The sequence below is a fragment of the Tamandua tetradactyla genome, chromosome 24 (assembly GCF_023851605.1).
Source record: "Tamandua tetradactyla isolate mTamTet1 chromosome 24, mTamTet1.pri, whole genome shotgun sequence".
NCBI classification, from domain to species: domain Eukaryota; kingdom Metazoa; phylum Chordata; class Mammalia; order Pilosa; family Myrmecophagidae; genus Tamandua; species Tamandua tetradactyla.
The window spans coordinates 45497942-45513974 of record NC_135350.1 but is presented as its reverse complement, the minus strand read 5'-3'; the positions used below and the strand labels follow the sequence as shown (position 1 = coordinate 45513974).

The 16033-nt window shown below is 38.2% G+C and overlaps 1 protein-coding gene across 3 annotated transcripts in view; it reads left to right on the top strand.

Moving 5' to 3' along the window:
• Window positions 1–16033, top strand: part of ENOPH1 (enolase-phosphatase 1) — a 156292-nt gene that overhangs the window by 45604 nt on the left and 94655 nt on the right. For all 3 annotated transcript variants that reach the window (XM_077143025.1, XM_077143026.1, XM_077143024.1), the window contains exon 2: window positions 1627–1728. In XM_077143025.1, the coding sequence (XP_076999140.1) occupies window positions 1627–1728 (102 nt within the window). The remainder of the gene's footprint in view (window positions 1–1626; window positions 1729–16033) is intronic.

The following is a 16033-nucleotide window of genomic DNA, read 5'->3' as shown; positions in this document are numbered from 1 at the left end:
AAAAATATTGCCGGTAAATCAGACTCTCCCTGTGTGTTCCCTCTTGATAGCCCTTTCTCCCGAAGAGATAACTACTATCCTGACTCTATGGTAATACCCCACCTCCCCACACCTTTTTAAAAAATGTTTTTACCATTTTTAAAATGTTTATATATGCATCAGTCTGGTTGGTTTTAGTTTTGCCTATTTTTGACTTACATGAAAATGGAATTATGCTGTATGTTTTACTGTGTGTGGTGTCTGTCACTCAACATTGCTTATAAATTCATATCATATGTAGATGTGGTTTATTCATTTCATTGGTGTTTAATTATGTTATTTGCCTTTTAATACGGTTTATGGTATGTCAGTGTAAAAGTTCTTTTCATTGTTTTATAATGTGCCATTTTAATACCACTATTTGCCTATTCTGCTGTGATAGGTATTTTCGGTTTAGGGCTATTCTGAACGTTGCTGCAATGAGCATCTATGCCACATAAATACATATCTCTATAGTGTTTATACCTGAAAGTAGAATTGCATTTTGTTAATATTTTATTTTCCCACCCTTCTTCCTCCTACCTTGTAAGAGAGTTCTAGTTCACCAACATTTGGCATTACCAAACTTTAATTTTAGCCAATCTGATGTTTATATAGTGGAAATTCATTGTGGCTTTATTTTGTTGCATTACTCTGATTGGTAGTGACATTGAACGTCTACATATGTTTAGTGATAACTTGGAGTTCCTCTTTTGAAAAATGTTCATTTGAGTCTTTTGTCCATTTTCTATTATGGTGTGTCATCTTTTTTTTCTCATTTATATTTAGTAGTTCTTTACATGTTCTAGATACTAATCTTTAATTGCTTATATTTGTTATAAATATCCTTTTCCTCTTAAAAAAAAAAAGTTCAGTCCACCACATCTGATTTGAAAAGATGCATATCTACACTTGCAAGTAAATGTAAAAATTTGGACCTACAGTAAATCATGTGTCCGTGCATGGATTACTTACAGGTTATTTATTATTGAAATACTTTGTACATAATTCGTTCTCATAGACTACTCTATATGGTAGTCTGATTACCAAGAATCATGTTTAAAAAAGAATTTGTCATGCATGGACATCATTTTTTCAGCAGACAGTTGAGTTATATACATGTGCTAAGTATGTGGTATGTACTGGGGATTCAAGAAGCCATGAGCAAGGCACACTCAATCCCTGCTCTCAAAGACCTACAGTCTATGAGGAGTGCAAGCTTTCTGTAAAAGGCTGGACAGTAAATATTTTAGGCTTTGGTGGCCTCTGTCACAACAATTCAACTCTACCTTTGGGTCCCCCAAAGTAACCACAGACTTTGAGCCCCACAATGACCACTAGGTAAGCAAATGAGAGTGGCTGTGTTCCAGTAAAACTTCCTTACCAAAACAGGCTGTGAACTGGATTTGGCCCACAGGTGCTGGCCCCTAGTCTAGTTCATTTGTTTCTTGGTCTCCTTTTCTGTCTCTCTCAACAGATAGAAAAACATTTCATCACGAGTACCATTCATTTGTCTGCTATGACCAGTGAAAAGGTAAGATTGTAAAAGAACTTAGATGTCATACAAATGACTAAACTTTTTGTTTTTTCTTTCACTCTTTTGTCCAGGATATTTTATTTCCTTATATCCAAGAAAATGTTAAAGAGTATCTGCAAACACATTGGGAAGAAGAGGAGTGCCAGCAGGACATCAATCTTTTGAGGAAACAGGTTGGAACATTTCTGTTTTATTTCTTCCACATTCCTGAGTGTCTTAGAAATGAGGGTGGGTAGAGACTTAGGCCTCTGATGCTCAAAGCACGTTCTCAGAGCCTGGATTCACAGGGGATGAAAGTTGCAGCAACTTGCCTGCTTAGGAATTCACAGTACATAATTAAATAACCATATTTTAGCAGTTAGTTATCTCTAGAATTGCTTCTTCCAGGAGGCTATTTAGATTGCATAAGAATATCTTGTATTTATAAAACTAAGCCCTTTCTGGGTAGAATGCCAAAAGTTATGTTAGTTTCATCTGATTTTTCATTAATGTCTCTAAGTGACAGCAGCTTATCCCCTCATCAAACTCCACTCCCTCATGCCTCATGGTATGAGCCCCTATGGGTCCTCCTGCATCCAGTGCTCCTAGGTCCTCACACCCATTGTTCTATGCAGACCTCTCACTCCAACTTACCCCCAACCCAGCCTTCATACCCACTTTGGTTCCATGTGCTCTGTCCTGCTGTTCTCGCTCCTGTTTTCTCCTTTCATGTTGTGTGCTGTGGAACTCCTACTCTGTCATTTCTCTTACGAAAATTGCTTCAGGGGCAAAGATCTTACATGGTTTGCAAAGCTAACTCATTGTCAGTTAATTTCTAGTTAAGTTTCCACATTAGATATTGTGGAATGCTCTGTAAATTTTTTTTGCTATTAGAAGTTAGAATTGGAAATCCAGTTACATCCTTTGTGCATGGGATATTTGGGTTTGTTGAATTTTCTGGATAACATAAGGTTAATCTGAAACACTCCGTTCCCTTCTCTTTTGTTGTAATATCTGTACATATTCTCCCAGTATAGTATATAAAACATCATGTCTTTAGGGATTAGACTTTTGCAGTGCTCGCGTCATTTTTCTACATAGCCTTTAGGTTTTTGGCAAGGTGTGGTAGATTGTTGGAGACTGTATGTGAACCAGTCCTAGATATTACTTCACTAGCTTCTTTTCATAGGATGCCGGCCATAAATTGATTTTATTAAGCTTTTGTTTGTTTGCTCTTCAGTTAGGTATAGCGCTGAAAAAATGATCAGATTTAATTTAAGTCCTGGTTTGTTGATCAAAGAAAGTAAGTAAATCAGCAAATGAGATCTTACTCTATCATTATATGCTCTCTTTCTCTCACATAACACCGTGACTTTAGGTTTAAATTTCAGCTTTAGCAATCTAGGAATGGTGCTATAAATATTTCAAGCAGTTTTATTCACACACCAGCAGTTCATTCAAAGTGTGCTATCAATGGCTGTTGGTATGATCACAGAGTCAGCACAATCAACTTGAGAACATTTCTGTTGCTCCAAAATGAAAAATTCCATACCCCTTATAACTCCCTATTATTAACACCTAGCATCGGTAGGTTACAGTTGATGAAAGAATATTACAATATTACTGTTAACTGTAGTCCGTAGTTTGCACTACAGATATAATTGAGACAAGAGGAAGTGGAAATAAGCTGCTGTCACCTAGAGATATTAATGTAAAATCAGATGAAACTGTAACATAACTTTTGGCATTCCACCCAGAAAGGGCTTAGTTTTATAAATACAAGATATTCTTATGCAATCTAAATAGCCTTTTGGAAGAAGCAATTCTAGAGATAACTGCTAAAATATGGCCATTCAATTATGTACTGTGAATTCCTAATCCCATATATCACCTTATCAATATATATCCCATATATATATCCCACATATCACCTTATATCATATATATCCCGTATATGACCTTATTATTAACACCTTTTTATAGTGACATACATTTGTTCTAAGTCATGGAAGAACATTCTTGTGTTTGTATTATTGACAACAGCCATCATCTACAACAGGATTCACTATGTATAATGTCCCATGTTTTATCTTCTAGTTTTCTTTCTTGTAACATATATGACCCTAAACTTCCTCTTTCAACTGCTCTTACACCCATAATTCAGCACTGTTAATTACACTCGCAATAATTTGCTACCATCACCACTATCCATTTCCAAACATTTATAACCAACATTATTAAAAATTCTGCACAAATTAAGCATTCTCTACCCTCATCCTATTCCTTGTACTCTAGATTTTACTCTAGATTTTAACTCTATGAGTTTTCTCATTATAATTAGTACATATTGGTGAGAGCATTTCGATTTTTAAAAATATATATTTTAAAATTTTTATTAATAAAAACAATCAACATACAGTACAAACATTCTTTTTTATCACAGTTGTATATTCATCATCATAATCATTTCTTAGAACATTTGGATCAGTGCAGAAAAAGAAAACAGAAGAAACAATTCATGCATACCATACCCCTTACCCATCCCGTTTATTGATCACTAGCATTTCAATCTATTGAATTTATTTTGACATTTGTTCCCCCTATTATTTATTTATTTATTTTTAATCCATATGTTTTACTCATCTGTCCATAAGGTAGATAAAAGAAGCATCAGACACACGGTGAATTTTTTAAAATATTTTAATTTAGAGATCTTCACACACATATGGTATACAATCAGTGGCTCACAATATCATCACATAGTTGTGCATTCATCACCATGATCATATTTTAGAACATTTGCATCACTCAAAAAAAAGAAATAAAAAGAAAAAAGTAACTCATACATACCATACCACTTATTCCTCCCCCTCATTTACCATTAAAACTTCTCTTTTTTTCACCATAACAGTATACAAACACAAACATTCTTACCATATGATCATTCCATTTTGGTATAAAATCAATAACTCACAATATCATCACATAGTTGTATATTCATCATCACAATCATTTCTCAGAACATTTGCATCAATTCAGAAAAAGAAATAAAAAGGCAACAGAAAAAAATTCATACATATCATACCTCTTACCCCTCCCTTTTGTTAATCACTAGCATTTCAATCTACTAAATTTATTTTAATATTTGTTCCCCCTATTTATTTATTTTTTAAATTTATTTATTTTTTATTTATGATACATAACACATACAAATGCAAGCATTGTTATCATGTGGTCATTCCATTCTTGTTATATAATCAATAACTCACACTATCATCACATAGTTGTATATTCATCATCATGATCATTTCTTAGAATAGCTGCATCAATTCAGAAAAGCAATAAAAAGAAAACAAAAAAATTCATACATACCATAGCCCTTACCCCTCCCTTTCACCGATCACTAGCATTTCAATCTACTAAATTTATTTTAACATTTGTTCCCCCTATTTATTTTTAATCCATATATTTTACTTGTCCGTTGACAAGGTAGACAAAAGAGGCATCAGACACAAGGTTCTTACAACCACACAGTCACACTGCAACAGCCATATCATCATACAGTTATCTTCAAGAAACATGGCCACCAGAGCACAGCTCCACATTTTCAGGCAGTTCCCTTCAGCCTCTCCATTACACCTTAACTAAACAGGTGATACCTATTTAATGCGTAAGAATAACCTCCAGGATAACCTCTTGACTCTGTGAGGAGTCTCTCAATCACTGACACTTTATTTTGTCTCATTTCTCTCTTCCCCCTTTTGGTCAAGAAGGTTTTCTCAATCCCTTGGTGCTGAGTCCCAGTTCTTCATAGGATTTCTGTCCACATTGGCAGGAAGGTCCACACCCCTGGAAGTCATGTCCCACGTAGAGATGGGGAGGGCAGTGAGTTTGCTTGTCATGTTGGCTGAGAGAGAGGCCACATCTGAGCATCAAAAGAGGTTCTCTTGGGGATGACTCTGAAGCCTAATTTTAAGTAGGCTTAACCTATCCTTTGTGGGGTTAAGTTTTATATGAACAGACCCCAGGAATGGGGGCTCAGTCTATTGCTTTGGTTGTTCCCACTGCTTGTGAGGATATCAGGAATTCTCTACATGGGGAAGTTGAATCTTCCCCCTTTCTCACCATTCCCCCAAGGGGACTTTGCAAATACTTTTTTATTCACTGTTCAAATAACTCTGGGATTTATCGAGGCATCGCTCTGGACAAATCTACAAAATCTTGTGCCCTACTCAAGATTCCATATGGTGTTCAATTAAGCTGTCAACACAAGTTATATTAGGAAATGCACTAGTCACAATATAAATTTTGTACCAAATAAACATTTTTTGCTTTAGTCTCACACATAAGTTAAAGTTTTAAAATATTAACTACCATTTATTTTCAATACCCTGCATTATTGACAATCCTTTGTTCTTCCTCATGCAAAACATTTTTAAATTTGTACATTTAGTCACCATCATTATACACTCCAGGCATTCCTAGATTATATCATTTCAGTTTTTATCATGTATCTTTCCTTCTGATTTCATTTGTGTACCCAGCTCTCCCCCCTCTATCATTCTCACATTCAGCTTCATTCAGTGTTCTAACATTATTGTGCTACAATCAGGTAGTATTGTGCTATCCATTTCTGAATATTTACAATCAGTCACGTTGCATGATCTTTATCCCTTCAGCTCCACTTACCCAATATCTACCCTATTTCTATCTCCTGATGACCTCTGTTCGTAACTGAAATTCTCCAAGTTCATTCATTAATGTTAGTGCATATCAGTGAGACCTTACAGGATTTGTCCTTTCGTTTCTGGCCAGTCTCACTCAGCATAATGTCCTTAAGGTCCATCCATGTTACATACTTCATAACTTTATTCTGTTTTGTACCTACTTAATATTCCATTGTATGTATATACCACAGCTTGTTTAACCACTTGTCTGTGGATAGACATTTTGGCTGTTTCTATCTCATCACAATTGTAAATAATGCTGCTATAAACATTGCTGTGCAAATGTCCATTTCTGTTCTTGCCCTCATGTCCTTTGAATAGATACTAGCAATGGTATTGGCAGATTATATGGCGATTCTATACTTAGCTTCCTGAGGAACCACCAAACTGCCTTCCACAATGGTTGTACCATTTGACATTCCCACCAACAGTGGATAAGTGTGCCGCTTTCTCCACATCCTGTCCAGCACTTGTCATTTTCTGTCTTATTGACCATGACCATTCTGGTGGGTGTAAGATGATATCTCATTGTGGTTTTGATTAGCATTTCCCTAATAGCCAGGGAAGTTGAGCATCTTTTCATGGTACCTTTTGGCCATTTGTATTTCCTCTTCTGAGAAGTATGTGTTCAAGTCTTTTGCCCGTTTTGTAATTGAGGTGTCTGTCTTTTTGTTGTTGAGTTGAACAATGGATACTAAACCTTTATCTGATATATCGTTTCAAATGTTGTCTCCCATTGTGTCGGCTGTCTTTTTACTTTCTTGACGAAGTTCTTTGATGCACAAAAGTGTTTAATTTTGAGGAGATTCCATTTCTTTCTTTCTTTCTTCTTCAGTGCTATTACTTTGGGTGTGTCATGGTCAGCTTCATGTGTCAACTTGGCCAAGTTGTGGTACATATTTGTCTGATTGGGCAAGTGCTGGCCTGTCTGTTGCAATGAGGTCATTTCATAGAATTAGATCATGATCACATCAGTTGCATGTACACCTGATTCCATTTGTAATCAGCCAAAGGGGAGTGTCTTCTGCAATGAGTGATACTTAATCTAATCACTGGAAGCCTTTTAAGGAGGTTTCAGAAGAGACAGGCTCTATTCCTGCTTCGGCTGGCCAGTCTCTTCTGCGGTGTTCGTCCAGACCTTCCATTGTAGTCATCGGCTTCACAGCTTGACCTGAGGATTTCGGACTCTGCGTTCCCACGGTCACATGAGACACTTTTATAAATTTTATATTTGTGAGTGTTCCCTGTTGATTCTGTTTCTCTAGAGAACCCTAACTAACACGTCTTGGTACCAGGAGTGGTTCTTAAGAAACAGAATCTTAAAAATGGGTTTTTAATGAATGGTTCTCTACTCTGACTGGACTCAAAGACACTAAGGACTCTGATTCCCATAATCAGAATGACATTCCCAATCCGTGGAGTGAGTTGCCAAAAGAGATAGTCAAAATATCACCATTCGATTCTCCTAATGCTTTGTTTGTACGAAACCAGGCTGTGGGAGATAATGTTTTTGACACCGTTACAGAGTTTTGTAGAAATAAGAGGTATAGAGATGTTGGTTGGTTGTTCTTAGATACACTGGCCACATTAAGGAGTGAAAGGGATGGGCTTAAGGCTTCAAACGAGAAGCTTAAGCGCCATCTGACAGATGTAGACGTTTCTATGATTATCCTGAAGGAAAATGTTATTTCCTGTAGCCGTAGACTTGAGATCTCTGAAAAATCAGGCTCAGAATCTTATTGTTAGAGTAGCAACTTTACAACATAACCTGAAATCTCATTCTTGCATGCTGTCTGCCATTAAAGTGAGGTCATTGATTGGAAAGGAGTGGGACCCTGAAAAATGGCATGGTGACATATGGATTGATAATGATGTTGGGGGTGAGGTTGAAACCCTAGATCATGCTGAGTCTTCTCTAGATAACCCTGTAATAGTTTGCCCTGAGGACATAACTGCCCCATCTCCAGACTACCTTGAAGAGTTGGCCACCCAACCTCCTCCTGAAGGGATTAGCCCTAGAGTGATTAATCCTGTTTCACCAGATGAAACTGCAAATGAAGGCCCTGAAGCAAATGACTTGAAAGATATTTCTAATTCTTTTTATGACTACCCCCACTAACCCTCATTTCTTCCAGACCTATAACTAGACTAAAGTCCCAACAGACCCCTAAAGGTGAGGTACAAAGTATCACACATGAGGAGGTACGTTATACTCCAAAAGAACTGTGTGAGTTTTCCAATTTATATAGACAGAAATTAGGGGAATATGTGTGGCAATGGATTTTAAGGGTGTGGGATAACGGTGGGAGGAATATAAGACTGGATCAGGCTGAATTTATTGATATGGGCCCACTAAGCAGAGATTCTGCATTCAATGTTATAGCTCAAGTGGTTAGAAAAGGTATTAACAGTTTGTTTGGATGGTTGGTTGAAACATGGATCAAAAGGTGGCCAACATTACCTGAGGTTGAAATGCCAGAACTGCCCTGGTATAATGTAGATGAGGGGATCCAGAGGCTTAGAGAGATTGGGATGTTAGAGTGGATTCATCATGCAAAGCCTGCTCTTACACCCCAGGAATGTCCAGAGGATGCACCTTTTACCAGAACAGTGAGAAATAAATTTGTGATACTAGCACCATCATCCCTGAAGAGCTCTGTGGTTGCGCTTCTATGTTGGTCAGATATTATTGTGGGAACTGCTGTCCCTGAGCTGGAATCCTTAAACACAATGGGGATGACAGGATCCCTAGTTGGCAGAAGCCAGATGGCAACAGTTAATCGCCAAAGACAGGGTAGACGTGGCTATTATAATAGACAGCAAACACAAAGCAGGTGTCAAAATTATATGACTTTCAGAGATTTGTGGCATTGGCTAGTAAATCACGGGGTACCTAGAAATACAATAGAAGGGCAGTCTACTAAATTCTTGTTGGAGCTGTATAAACAAAAGAGTTCTAGGTCGAGTGAACAGAAGTCTAACCTGAATTACAAAAACAGAGAGTCATGGCCCCTTAATCAATTTCCAGACTTGAAACATTTTACAGACCCAGAGCCCAGATCCAATGGTGCTGGAAGTGTCAGTGGCAGATAGAGACGCTGTCTGGAGCCTTTAGCAGGCCTCTATAGGAGAATCACAACGCTGACCCTTAGGATTTTGGAGCAAAGCCTTACCATCTGCTGCAGATAACTACTCTCCTTTTGAGAAACAGCTTTTGGCCTGCTACTGGGCCTTAGAGACTGAATGCTTAACCATGGGCCACCAAATTACCATGAGACCTGAGTTGCCTATCATGAGCTGGGTGTTATCTGACCTACCAAGCCATGAAGCTGGGCATGTGCAGCAGCCCTCTAGTGTAAAATGGAAATGGTATATACAGGATAGGGCCAGAGGAGGTCCTGAAGGCACAAGTAAGTTACATGAAGAAGTGGCCCAAATGCCTGTGGTCTCCACTCCTGCCACATTACCTTCTCTTTCCCAGACCAGAGGTATGGCCTCTTGTGGAGTTCCTTACAGTGAATTGACTGAGGAAGAGAAAACTCGGGTCTGGTTTACAGATGGTTCAGCACAATATGCAGGTACCACCTGAAAGTGGACAGCTGCAGCATTACAACCCCTTTTAGGGTGTCCCTAAAGGACAGTGGTGAGGGGAAATCCTCCCAGTGGTCAGAACTTCGAGCAGTGCACCTGGTTGTTCATTTTGCCTGGAAGGAAAACTGGCCAGAGATGTGTTTGTATACTGACTCATGGGCTGTTGCTAATGGTTTGGCTAGATGGTCAGGGACTTGGAAAGACCATAATTGGAAAATTGGTGACAGAGGTCTGGGGAAGGAGTATGTGGATAGACCTTTCTGAGTGGGCTAAAAACATGAACATATTTGTATCCCATGTGAATGTGCACCAGAGGGTGACTTCAGCAGAGGAAGGTTTTAATAATCAAGTGGATAAGATGACCCATTCTATGGATACCAGTCAGCCTCTTTCCCCAGCAACTCCTGTCATTGCCCAAAGGGCTCATGAACAAAGTGGTCATGGTGGTAGTGATGGAGGTTATGCATGGGCTCAGCAACATGGGCTTCCACTCACCAAGACTGATTTGGCTACAGCAACTGCTGAGTGCCTAATCTGCCAGCAGCAGAGACCTACACTCAGCCCCTGATATGGCACCTCCCCGAGGTGACCAGCCAGCTACATGGTGGCAGGTTGATTACATTAGACCACTCCCTTCATGGAAGGGGCAGTGATTTGTTCTACCTGGAATAGACACATACTCTGGATATGGGTTTGCTTTCCGTGCACCAATGCTTCTGCCAAAACTACCATCCGTGGGCTTACCAAATACGTTATCCATCGTCATGGTATTCCACATAGCATTGCTTCTGCTCAAGGAACACACTTTACAGCAAATGAAATGTGGGAATGGGCACATGCTCATGGAATTCTCTGGTCTTGCCATGTTCCCCATCATCCAGAAGCAGCTGGATTGATAGAATGGTGGAATGGCCTTTTGAAAACTCAATTACGGTGCCAACTTGGTGGCAATACCTTGAAAGTCTGGGCTAATGTTTTCCAGGAAACTGTAGATGCTCCGAATCAGTGTCCGCTGTGTGGGGCTGTTTCTCCCATAGCCAGGATCTATGGCCCATAGCCAGGATCTATGGGTCAAGGAACCAGGGGTGGAAACAGAATTTGATCCACTAGGAAAATGTTTGCTTCCTGTCCCTGCAACCCTGAGCTCTGCTGGTTTACAGGTTTTAGTTCCAAAACGGGGTGGGGGTGGGGGTTAGCTTCCTCCAGGAGAAACAACAATGATTCCACTGAACTGGAATCTAAGACTGCCACCTGGTCACTTTGGGCTACTTATGCCACTGGATCAACAAGCCAAGAAGGGGATTACATTATTGTCTGGGGTAACTGACCCTGACTATCAGGGGGAAATAGGACTGCAACTACATAATGGAGGTAAAGAACAGTTTTCTTGGAATATAGGAGATCCCCTAGGGTATCTTTTAGGACTACCATGCCTGTGATTAAAATCAATGGAAAACTGCAGCAACCCAATCCAAGCAGGACTACCAATGGCTCTGAAACTTCAGGAATGAAGATGTGGGTCACCCCACCAGGCAAAGAACCATGGCCAGCTGAAGGGCTTGCTCAGGGTAGAGGGAACATGGAATGGGTAGTGGAAGAAGGTAGTGATAAATATGAACTTCGACCATGTGATCAGCTACAGAAACAAAGACACTAATGCTGTTTTGTTCATGTTATACTATTTAAGTTGTAAGATATCAAGTTTAAGAATGAATGTTGCCCAAGGATTTTCATCCTATTCTGGAGAGATTTAATGTGTTTCCAGTTATATGCAGGACAGTTGAGTGTTGTTAGGTTAAAGAAAAAATGTAGGTTTTATTGTTTTTATTTGGAAATTGGGTATGGTTTAAGGTGATGTATATAGCAGCCAAGTTGACAAGGGGTGGACTGTCATGGTCAGGTTTATGTGAACTAGGCCAAGTTGTGGTACGTGTTTGTCTGGTTGGGCAAGTGCTGTCCTGTCTGTTGCAATGAAGTCATTTCTTAGAATTAGATCATGATCACGTCAGCTGCATCCACAGCTGATTCCATTTGTAATCAGCCAAAAGGGAGTGTCTTCTGCAATGAGTGATGCTTAATCTAATCATGGGAAGCCTTTTAAGCGAGATTCAAAAGAGACGGGCTCTATCCTGCTTCAGCTGGTGAACCTCTCCTGTGGAGTTTGTCCAGACCTTCCATCATAGTCTTCGGCTTCACAGCTTGCCATGCAGATTTTGGACTCTGCATTCCCATGGTCACGTGAGACAGTTATAAATTTTATATTATGAGTGTTCCCTGTTGATTCTGTTTCTCTAGAGAACTCTAACTAACACAGCATGTAAGGTCTAGAAAATCGCCTCCTATTATAAGATTTATAAGATCTTTCCCTCCATTGTCTCTAACAGTTTTATGATCTTAGATCTAATGTTTAGGTCGTTGATCCATTTTAAGTTAATTTTTATATTGGGTGTGAGATATGGATCCTCTTTCATTCTTTTGCATGTGGATATCCAGTTCTCTAGGCACCATTTATTGAAGAGACTGTTCTGTCCCGGTGAGTTGGCTTAATTGACTTATAAGGATCAGTTGTCCATAGAGGACAGGATCTGTATCTGAACACTCTATTCAATTCCATTGGTCAATATATCTGTCTTTATGACAGTACCATGCTGTTTTGGCCATTGTAGCTTCATAATATGCTTTAAAGTCAGGTAGTGTGAGACCTCCGACTTCATTTTTCTTTCTCAGGATACTTCTACCTATTCGGGGCACCCTGCCCTTCCAGATAAATTTGGTTATTGGTTTTTCTATTTCTGAAAAGTAAGTTTTTGGGGTTATAATTGATATTGCATTGAATCTGTAAATCAATTTAAGTGGAATTGCCTTCTTCACTATATTTAGTCTTCCAATCCATGAATACGGTATGCCTGTCCATTTATTTAGGTCTTCTGTGATTCCTTTTAACAATTTCTTGTAGTTTTCTTTGCATAGGTCTTTTGTCTCTTTAGTTAAATTTATTCCTAAATATTTTATTCTTTTGGTTGCAATTGTAAATGGATTTTTTTCTTGATTTCCCCCTCAGATTGTTCACTACTACAGATTTTTTGCATGTTGATCTTGTAACCTGCCACTTTGCTGCACTCATTTACTAGCTCTAGTAGTTTTGCTGTGGATTTTTCGGGGTTTTCGACATATAGTATCATACCATTTGCAAGGAGTCAAAGTTTTGCTTCTTCCTTTCCAATTTTGATGCCTTGTATTTCTTTTTCTTGTCTAATTGCTCTGGCTAGAACTTCCAAAACAATATTGAGTAATAGTGGTGATAGTGGACATCCTTGTCTTGTTCCTGATCTTAGGGGAAAACTTTGCAGTTCTTCCCCATTGAGAATGACATTAGCTGTGGGTTTTTCATATATTCCTTTTATCATGTTGAGGAAGTTACCTTCTATTCCTATCCTTTGAAGTGTTTTCAACAAGAAGTGGTGTTGAATTTTGTCAAATGCTTTTACTGCATCAATTGAGATGGTCATGTGGTTTTTCTGCTATGATTTGTTGATAAGCTGTGTTACATTAATTGATTTCCTTTTGTTAAACCATCCTTGCATGCCTGGGATGAATCCTATTTGGTCATGATGTATAATTCTTTTATTATGGTGCTGGAATCTATCTGTAAGAAATTTTTGAGGATTTTTACATCTATATTCATTAGAAGTATTGGTCTGTAATTTTCTTTTCTTGTAATAACTTTTTCTGGCTTTGGTATGAGGGTGATGTTGGCTTCATAGAATGAGTTAGGTAACCTTCCTTCCTCTTCAATTTTTTGAAGAGTTTTTTAGTAGAATTGGTAGTACTTCTTTCAGGAATGTTTGGTAGAATTCACATGTGAAGCCATCTGGTCCTGGACTTTTCTTTTGGGAGAGTTTCTTAATGACTGATTCAGTTTCTTTACTTGTAATTGGTTTGTTGAGGTCATCTATTTCTTCTCAAGTCAATGTGGGTTGTTCATGCCTTTTTAGAACGTTGTCCATTTCATCTGCATTGTCAAGTTTATTAGCATAAAGTTGTCCATAGTATCCTCTCATTACTTCCTTTATTTCTGCAGTGTCAGTGGTTATGTCTCCTCTTCCATTTCTGGTTTCATTTATTTGCATTCTCTCTCTTCTTCTTTTTGTCACGCTCACTAAGGGTCCATCAATCTTACTGATTTTCACATAGAACCAACTTCTGGTTTTGTTGATTTTCTATATTGTTTTCATGTTCTCAATTTCATTTACTTCTCCTCTAGTCCTCATTATTTCTTTCCTTTTGCTTGCTTTGGGATTAGTTTGCTGTTCTTTCTCTAGTTCTTCCAAGTGGACAGTTAATTCCTCTTTTCTTGCTCTTCTTTTTTGATATAGGCAATTAGGGCAATAAATTTCCCTCTTAACAAAGGGATTGCTTTGCTGCATCCCATAAATTTTAATATGTCATGTTTTCATTTTCATTTGCCTCGAGATATTTACTGATTTCTGTTGTAATTTCTTCATTGACCCCCTGGTTGTTTAAGAGTGTGTTGTTGAGCCTCCATATATTTGTGAATTTTCTGGCACTCTGCCTATCACTGATTTCCAACTTCATTCCTTTATGATTTGAGAAAGTGTTTTGTACAATTTCTATCTTTTTAAATTTCTTGAAACTTGCTTTTTGACCCAGCATGTGGTCCATCCTTGAGAATGGTCTTTGAGCACTTGGGTGTATCCTGCTGTTAGGTGGGATGTAGTGTTCTATTCATGTGATTTATTGTATTATTGAAGTTCTCTGTTTCTTTATTGATCTTCTCTCTGTGTGTTCTGTTCATTGATGAGAGTGTGGAATTGAAGTCTCCAGCTATTATGGTAGATATGTCTTTTTCTCTTTTCAGGGTTTTCCATGTTTGCCTCATGTATTTTGAAGCAATCTGGTTTGGTACAGAAATATTTATGATTGTTATGTCTTCTTGTTGAATTGTTCCTTTTATTAATATATAGTGTCCTTCTTTGTCTGTTTTAACTGTTTTACATTTGAAGCCTAATTTGTTGAATATTAGTATAGTTTCTCCTGCTCTTTTCTGATTGTTATTTGGATGGAATGCCTTTTCCCAACTGTTCATTTTCAACCTATGTTTATCCTTGGGTCTAATATGTTTTTTCTGTAAACAGCATATAGATGGGACCTGTTTTTTAATCCATTCTGCCAGTCTATGTCTTTTGATTGGGGAGTTTAATCCATTAACATTTAGTGTTATTACTGTACAGGGAGTACTTTCTTCTACCATTTTGCCTTTTGGATTTTATATCTTATGTCTAATTTTTCTTTCTTTTACTTTTACTGATAGTCATCATTTCTACACTTGTCTCCACACTTCTCTCTCCTGTCTTTTCCTATCTGTCTCTAGTGCTGCCTTTAGTATTTCTTGTGGAGCTGATCTCTTGGTCACAAATTCTCCCAGTGATTTTTTTGTCTGAAAATGTTTTAATTTCCCCCTTATTTTTGAAGGACAATTTTGCTGGGTATAGAATTCTTGGTTGGCAGTTTTTCTCTTTAGTAACTTAAATATACCATACCACTGTCTTCTCGCCTCCATGGTTTCCACTGAGAAATCTATGCAGTCTTATTGAGCTTCCCTCTTATGTGGTGGAGTGCATTTCTCTTGCTGCTTTTAAGATTCTCTCTTTTTCTTCGACATCTAACATGATTAGTAAGTGTCTTGGATTACGTCTATTTGGAGCTGTTGTGTTTGAGGTACACTGCCCTTCTTGGATCTGTAATTTTAAGTCTTTCATAAGAATTGGGAAATTTTCAGAGATGATTTCCTCCATTAGTTTTTTCTCCTCCTTTTCCCTTCTCTTCTCCTTCTGGAACACTCACAACATGGATATTCATGCACTTCATGCTGTCATTCAATTCCCTGAGTCCATATGTTTCCATTCTTTTCCCTATATTTTCTTTTGTTTGTCAGGCAGATGTCCCTTCCTCCAATTCACTAATCCTGTCTTCTGCTTCTGAAATCTGACCTTGTAGGTATCCATTTTTTTTCATCTCTTCTGCTGTGCCTTTCATTCCCATAAGTTCCGTGATAAGTTTTTTCAGACTTTCGATTTCTTCTTTTTGTTCATTCCTTGCCTTCTTTATATCCTCCCTCAGTTCATTGATTTAATTTTCATGAGGTTTTTCATGGCTATTC